The sequence below is a fragment of the Sturnira hondurensis genome, unplaced genomic scaffold (genome assembly GCF_014824575.4).
Source record: "Sturnira hondurensis isolate 20B ecotype Veracruz unplaced genomic scaffold, ASM1482457v3 Scaffold0002840, whole genome shotgun sequence".
NCBI lineage: Eukaryota > Metazoa > Chordata > Mammalia > Chiroptera > Phyllostomidae > Sturnira > Sturnira hondurensis.
In genome coordinates, this window is record NW_028075471.1 from 34,729,843 (window position 1) to 34,738,098 (window position 8,256).

The window sequence follows — 8,256 nt, forward strand, 5'->3', positions numbered from 1 at the left end:
TTTCTGACCTTCTTTTCACACAGCCATTTGTCATTCCCAGAGTGTTGATTTCATCCTCTCTTGTGATCATTTTTTAGCTACTTGTTTTTCCTAAGACTTCTGAAAGATAACTTTTACAAAGCTTTCCATTGATAAGGGCAAATTAATGATGCAGATTATTTTATTCACAAACTTAATCCATTTTAAGATCACATGATGTAAGTAGAAACTAATCCACTTGCTGATTGCCCAACTGGAATTTTTCATTTAGTCATTTTTCACTGCAGTGTTTCTAAAGTTTAATAGATGATCCTTTATTTCTTTATATTTTTATTTAACTCTTGTTCAAGTACAGTTTTCTTTCTTGTATTCCCAGCCCTGCCCCCCAAGTGCTCCCCACCTCCCTCCCATCTCTGCCCCCCATCTTAGTTATTGTCCATGTGTCCTTTATACTTGTTCATGTGAGTCCTTCCCCTTTTCCCCTGTGAGTCTCTCCCCTCTCCTCTCTGGACCCTGTCAGCATGTTCTGTATTTCAGTGTCTTTGGTTACATTTTGCTTGCTTGTTTGTTTTGTTGTTTAGATTCCTGTTAAAGGTGAGATCATATGGTATTTATCTTTCACTGCCTGGCTTATTTCGCTCAGCATAATGCTTTCCAGTTCCATCCATGATGTTGCAAAGGGTAGGGGAGCTCCTTCTTCCTTTCTGCAGCATAGAATTCCATTGTGTAAATGTACCATAGTTTTTTGATCCAGTCATTGACCGATGGGCATTTAGGTTGCTTCCAACTCTTGGCTATCATAAATTGTGCTGCTATGAACATCGGGGTGCATAGGTTCTTTTGGATTGGTGTTTCAGGGTTCTTAGGATATACTCCTAGCAGTGGAATTGCTGGGTCAAAAGGCATGTCCATTTTTAGTTTTCTTATAAAATTCCATACTGTTTTCCATAGTGGTTGTACCAGTCTGCAATCCCACCAACAGGGAACTAGGGTCCTGATCCTTTACTTTAATAATAATAATAATATATATAGGACATGATTTACTTTCAGATTCAAGACTCTGTCACAAATATCAACCACTGTACTGCCTTGTGCAAAAAGTAATAGCTTTGGGGTCTGTTAAAATACATAGGGGCAGGCCCTTTAAGCCTGTATTACGTGGCTCACCCTGAGCTCTTAATTGGTACTTTAAAAAGTTTTTTATTCTTCCTTTGATGTCATACTGTTAGTTGTCAGTTTTTCTTGTCAGTGTTCTCCTAAAATCCATTCCCATGTTCCTTTAATTTATAGCTTTTGATTTGTAGATTTAGAAATTAGACACTATTATATAAGGCAGGCTTTGAGAAGACTGACTTCAATTTTAAAAGAAATTCTACTGTGAGTTAAGTGCTATCAAAGAACATTGCATGCCACAGAGAAATCATTCATGAAAGGAAGAGTGGGCTGATTAGCAAAATCCACTGTTGTGTTATTTTAAGAAATTGCCAGGGCTATCCCAACCTGCAGCAACCACTACCCAGATCAGGAGGCAGCTATCAACAGAGAGGCAAGACCCTCCACCAGCAAAATGACATTAATAACTTAAAAATTATTTTAAAACAATTTTTATTAATAAGCTATTTTAAAAATTAAGGTATGTACTTTTTTTAGACACAATACTATTGCACACTTAATGGATTATAGTATAGTGTGAACATATCTTTTATATGTACTGGGAAGCCAAAAATGTTGTGACTTGCTTTACTGTGGTGGTCTTGAACCGAACTCATAATTATCTCCAAGGTATGCCTGTGAAATAAGCCAGTTAGAGAAAGACCAAAACCATACAGTTTCACTCATATGTGGAATCTAATGAACAAACTGAACAAACAAGGAAAACAGAGACAGGCTCAGAGACAGCGAGCAAGCTAACAGCTCTGGGTGGGGGGAGGTTAGAGGGTAGATGGATTGAGCAAAAAGGAAGAACTCATGGGCATGGACAAGAGTGTGGTGATTGCAATGGAGGGGGGGTTTAAGGGGACTAAATGGTAATGAAAAAAATTAAATTAAAATTAAACAGAATAAAAAAACAATAAAAAATAAAATAAAAATAACCAAAAATCAATCAATCAATCAGTTCCCTTGCTGTTGCTGAAAATGGAGAAAGGACCATGATCTTTTTCACAGGTCCCATTATAATGACTATTCAGTTAGGGTTTCCCTAAAACTTTAAATGTGTTAGGCTACTAAAACTAAAGATCATTTCACCCTATGTTTAAAGTCAGCAAAGAAAAGGCATAAAGTGGTCCAATTTTGATGGATACAAAGATTTCATTATGCGGTTAATACTATTTGCTAATTAAACCTAAGATCTAAAACAGCAATACCTGAAAAGACCTCTGCAAAAACAATTTAAAAAATAACTTGGCCCTGGCCGGTGTGGCTTAGTGGATTGAGCACAGACCTGTGAACCGAAGGGTCATGGGTTTGAATACCAGTCAGGGCACACGCCTGGGTCAGGCAGCATATAGGGGCAACCACACACTGATGTGTCTCTCCCTCTCCTTCTCCCTCCCTTCCCCTCTCTAAATATAAATAAACAAAATCTTTAAAAAAATAATTTAATAATCTTATGAATAAACCCATATACCTTAGCAAGTGATTTTACAATAGGATTCTCCATAATCCCCTTGAGGAAAATTAGATCTATTTCTTCTGCTCCTGTAGATGAGGGCAGCTCCGTAAGGTTATCCAAGACTTGCTGCATTGCTGTTGAGATAAAAGCAATATAACCAAAAAAAAAAAAAAACCCTTTGATGAGCACATGCCAAACATAAACATGTTGTAAATATTATAGAATTGTACACTTGAAATATGTAATATTCTTAACCAATGTCACCCCAATAAATTTTTAAAAGCCTTAAATTTCAAGCCATTATTAAATGATTATAAAATAATTGAAATTAAAAGCATTAACAATTAACACTCCTTTGAAAAAAATCACATTTTTAAAAACCTGAATTATTAAATACTATAAATTTCAAATTGACTTCCCATGAATTAGTAGCAGGACAGGTTTTTATATGGAATTTGGGCTTTATCAGGCTACCATATACATACTTATAATCTTACACTTCCTTTATATCTTCAAATTGAAAAACATTACTTAGGAAGAAATATGAAACTTTAATAGAGGTATGAAAAAGTAGACAGATTAAGATAGCAATCAAGAAACTCCCCACAAGTCCAGAACCAGATGGCTTCACTGGTGAATTCTATCAAACATTAAAGAATTAAAACCAATACTTCACAAACTTTTCCAAAAAAAAGGAGAGGAGGAAACACTTCCCAACTATTCTTTGAGAATCTGATATCAAATTCAGACAAAGATATCACAAGAAAATTACAGCCCATATCCTTTATAAATGAAGATGCAAAAATATGTAATAAAGAACTAGCAAACTGGATCCAGCAACATATGAAAAGGATTGTACACAATCACCAGTAAAATTTATCCCAGTAATGCAAGGGTGTTCATCAATATATAGAAATCTATCAATGTAATATGCAGCATAAATAGGATAAAAAAATATCTAAATAGACACAGAAAAAACATTCGACAAAATCCAAAATCCTTTGATTAGAAAAACATCAACAAATACAAGAGAAATGTCTTCAACTTGATAAAGAAGATCTATAAAAATTTCTATAGCTTACATCATACTTAATGGTAAAAAACTGAAGGCTTTTCCATAAAATCAGGAACAAAGCAAAAAGTCTACTCTTGCCATTTCTATTCAACATTCTACTGGAGGTTCTAGCTAGGGAGTTAGGAAAGAAAAAGAAATGAAAGGCATCAAGATTGGAAAAGAATACGTAAAACTGTCTTTTTTTTTTTTTGGTAGATGACATGTATATAGAAAATCCTAAAGAATTTATAAATTTATAAACGAGTTCAGCAAGGTTACAGAATACATGATCAAAATACAAAAATCAGTTGTATTTCTATACACTAACAATGAACAACCTGAAAATGAAATTAAGAAAACCATTTCTTTTACAACACTATCACAAATAAAACAATTAGAAATCAGGAATAATGATTTCTAATAAAGAAGTGCAAGGTTTTGAACACTGGAACTATAAAACATCATTGAAAGAATTAAAGAAGACAAATAATAGAAAGATATCCCACCTCATGTTAAGATGGCAATATACACAAAATTGAGCTACAGATTTAATGCAACCTCACCACAAGCTGCCTCCTCTTTTTTGTTGTTGTCACAGAAATTGATCAACTAATCTCAAAATTCATATGAGAAATGCAGAGGACACAGAACACCCAAACAATTTTCAAAAACAACAAAGCTGGAAGATCCACACTTAATTTCATATCTGACTGAAGAACTACAGTAAACAAGACTGGCATAAAAGCAGATATATAACTAAATGAGAGTCCAGAAATAAATCCATAAATTTATAGCCAATTGATTTTCAACAAAAGTAAAAAGACAATACAATGGAGGAAAGAACAGTATTTTCAACAAATGGTACTTAGACAAATTAATATGCACATGCAAGAGAGTGAAGCTATAACCCTTTTCATTCCCTATCAGTCTTGATTTTATTCAGATTATTTATATTAGTTTTATCTCCTCTTCATAGTTCTCTAGAATAAATCTACTAATATTATGGCTGTTTATTTTTAATACTCATTTTCTATTTTTATTAAAATAAAACAGAAACCCTCTTTAAAGTCAGATTGTAATACTAAGTGGCTTATAATGAAATACAGCAGTTCTCTCTTCCATACTATCCACTCCCTCAACTCATCCCACTTCTCCAGAAGCAAGTACTTTGAAGTTTCTTTTAATCACATCATATATTTCTAAATATATGCTAATGTTGCTACTTTTTAATTTATATACTCAGACATTATCTATTTATTATCTGTTAGAATACTAGAAGGTAAGCTTTTACCTTCCCCTATATCTACACTGGCAATTTTCTTTTTTATATAATCAACAGTAGGTGATTTTCATTCGGGATTTCTACAAGTTTTTTTTCTGAATGTTCCAACAAACTTTTCAAAGTTCTAGCAGTAATTTTTCCAAATGCTCAATTTTCTAACACTCTATCAGACCTATTCTCTGGCTTCTACCCTTAAACTCCTTCCCAAAGTGTTCTTTCCCTGTACCTTAAGTCTTGAAAAAAGGCTCCTACTCAGAATATGTAAATGAGTGACAATTTTGGAAGTAAAGAGGTGAACAGGAGAAAAAACATGCCCTTAAAACAAAGAGAAGGAAAACCGGTATTGGCTAAGCTAAAGAAAGAAGACACTGGGAAGCAGAAACTACTTCAGAATTTTGCTGGAGGCCCAACGTGTACTCTAAGTGGGCGGAAAACAACAGAATCAACAATCTTTAGGCATATTTTTATACCCTCTGACTATAAACGTAGTTTAAGCTTTACTTTTCATACTTTTTTTCTTGCCTTTGACATTCTGTATTTGCCATGTATTTTATTTTTAACTTTCATTATGGAAAATTTCAGATATACATAACTGAAGACAAAATAATACAGTGAACCCAATAACTATCAGCTCCAACAACTAGCAACACATGGAAATCTCGTTTCGTACTCCCATATACTTTGGATCCTACATAATTTTGAAGCAAATCCTAGATTTCATATTTCAGTGTATACATCTAAAAGATCAAGGCTCTTTTTAAACAAAATGCTGTTAGCAAAAATATGTAACCAAAATACTGTTAGCACATCTAAAACATAGTAATTCCTTAATATCATCAAATATCTACCTGGGGTTCAAATTTTCAGTTGTATTAAAAGTTTTTTTAAAAATGTATCTTCTGTATTGGTTCTTGGGGTACTTAAATTTTTATATTTGTAATGAATTAAGTGGGCAGAAAAGTGGCAGAGATTGTGAAATATACCCTTGCTTATTTTGAACATCATCTTAAATTGTCTCATTTTTCATCATACAAAATTTATTTTAAAACTAGTAAACCTGTCAATATCCCATGTCCTGGAGAGGGAATCTTGAATACCATGTTAATGGTATTCATGTTAATGCCAAACATTCTGAAACTAATTTGTACATTTAATAGAGTTCTAATCAAAATACAACAGACCCTCACAAAGCCATGCTTTCAGGCCAGGCCTGGCTTGATCATCCCCCATCAGAAAATGGCCAGGGAACTCCATGGCACCTGGGTTCATGACACAGGGCAATGGCACAAACCAGCAATTTCCAACTGATGTGCTGCAAGAAGTTTTAAAACATGCAATACCTGACTATTAAGGTATTGCCCTTAATAGGTCAATAGGCACTGACCTCTTTCCCCTTCGATGGTCAAATAAAAGAATGACAACAGCCAATACAATAGCTGTCTGGTGTGAATGAATCAAATTATACCTGTTTTTTTATTAGATTGGCAAAAAATATATTTTTGGTCCTGGAGAATTTTCATAATTAGTTTATGTGTGCCATGAAATGAAAAGGGCTGAAACATCACTAGCGAAAACCCGTGAAGTTTTGCATGGGGTAGGGAGGGCAGTAACTGGCGTCCAGGGTGAATATGTTGCTGATGAAGGTTGACCTGGTGTTTGTATTATTATTTATTTTTGTGAAGAAGCAAATAATGCGCTTTTCAACAAAATCTTGAAGAAGACCTCATGTTCCTGTAGGACACATGCCTCCGAAGACTTGAAAGAAGAGACTGATACTGGACTATTTAGGCTTCAGTCTATCAAGTATGAACCCTAGCTCCTGTGGAAGATGATGCAAGACTGCTACAGATTGCTACATCTGGAAACCTAAGGGAAATCAGAGTAAAACTACCTGTACAGGATGAAACCTTTGGATGCCATCCTTGCCAGGATCCCATTTCAAGGTGAAGGCTGGCATCCCCATTCCTTAATGAGCAAGAATTTCTGCTCCTACCTGCTAGATCTTTGAAACACCAGTACCCCTTGCAAGGGTCTGCACAAGGTCCCGACTGATATCCTGATGGATGGTTCCCTACGGAAAACAGGTCTCTGGACAGAGTACCTGCCTATCCAGAGGCACTGATGAGCTGGCCACAGTGAAACACAAGGTAGAAGGTATCAGCAACAAAACCAGTCAGCAGCCAAAGACCTAACTCAGTCTCCTGAAGTCTTCCCAACAACCACCAGGTGACATACCTCCCTCCCTCCCAGTCAAAAGAGTAAACTAGCCAAGCTCTGTCTTGTTGAAGCTAGAGCCAGTCAGACTGCAGTGTGCTTGCCACACAGCCCCCAGGTCGTCCAGCTCAGTAGGTCCAGACTGGACCAGCCAAAGCCCCACTGAGCCCAAAGCTCTCAGAGGATCAGTCCCCAGCCCTTTCTCATGTGGAGTTTCAGAACATCTGCTAAGTCTTTATTTTCCTCGAGGTGGCACTTTTTACCAAAGTTGCAGTCAGATGTTATTCTCAATGTTCCTGTCAATGCTTCTTTAAAAATTCTCACTTGGTTTTGATCATAGCTCACCTTTCCTACTACAGGCTATTTAACCCCAAAGGTGAAAGCTGGGGTAAGAGTATTTGGTGTCTTTCCTATCTTCCCTATGCACATAGTTGAATAGGAACAATTTGGGGCACCTCAGAGTTGACTGATGGGGGAAAGACAGGAACTGTGGGAGGTTAGGTGAGGTTGTGGGCTCCAGTTAAACCAGGATGTCAAAACATGAACACAACCTCCCTGCTATGCAAAGATCTGCCCCAACACTTCCATTCTATACCCTGTTGTGAATAAAATAATGTTCTGACACTTGGCATAATCCCATCTCCTCTTTTTTACTGAGATGGGAGAGTATGAAAGAATGGTTTCCCCTAACAAGCCAAATCACTGGTCTAACTTTATAAATGAGTTACCTAAAAACACAAACTATTTTAAAAAATACAATTGTTCTTTTTAACTAAATTATCCTAAACACATGTGAAAAATAACTGAGAAAATATGTAAGAAATGAGAGGCTTAACCTTATAAAATATTAAAACATGAACTAAATCTATAATAATTACTCATACATGAATAACCACAAGGCAACTCTAGAGTATGTAAAAGCAGAATATATGAAATAGGAAGTTTTTGTAGTGGGAACCTTGCAAAGTTGGATGGGAGCCAGAGAAACAGAGAAGTGTCCCAATTTACTCAGAGATTCCAGGAAAAAAGGAAAGTCCCAAAACTATGGGACTTCTTTTTCTTTTTTTTTTTTTTGCAAGTTCCACTTCTCCTCCATAATCACTAGAGGACAGA

At 35.6% G+C, this 8,256-nt stretch overlaps 1 protein-coding gene and 1 pseudogene across 2 annotated transcripts in view; one reads left to right on the forward strand and one right to left on the reverse strand.

Moving 5' to 3' along the window:
- The window catches only part of PALS2 (protein associated with LIN7 2, MAGUK p55 family member), a 43,347-nt gene extending 40,622 nt beyond the window's left edge, over positions 1 to 2,725 (reverse strand). For both annotated transcript variants that reach the window (XM_037041285.1, XM_037041284.1), the window contains exon 1: positions 2,609 to 2,725. In XM_037041285.1, coding sequence (XP_036897180.1) covers positions 2,609 to 2,725 — 117 coding nt within the window. The remainder of the gene's footprint in view (positions 1 to 2,608) is intronic.
- A 3,810-nt stretch (positions 2,726 to 6,535) lies between these two features.
- LOC118983692 (protein C1orf43 homolog) lies at positions 6,536 to 7,910 on the forward strand (annotated as a pseudogene).
- Positions 7,911 to 8,256: the final 346 nt, after the last annotated feature.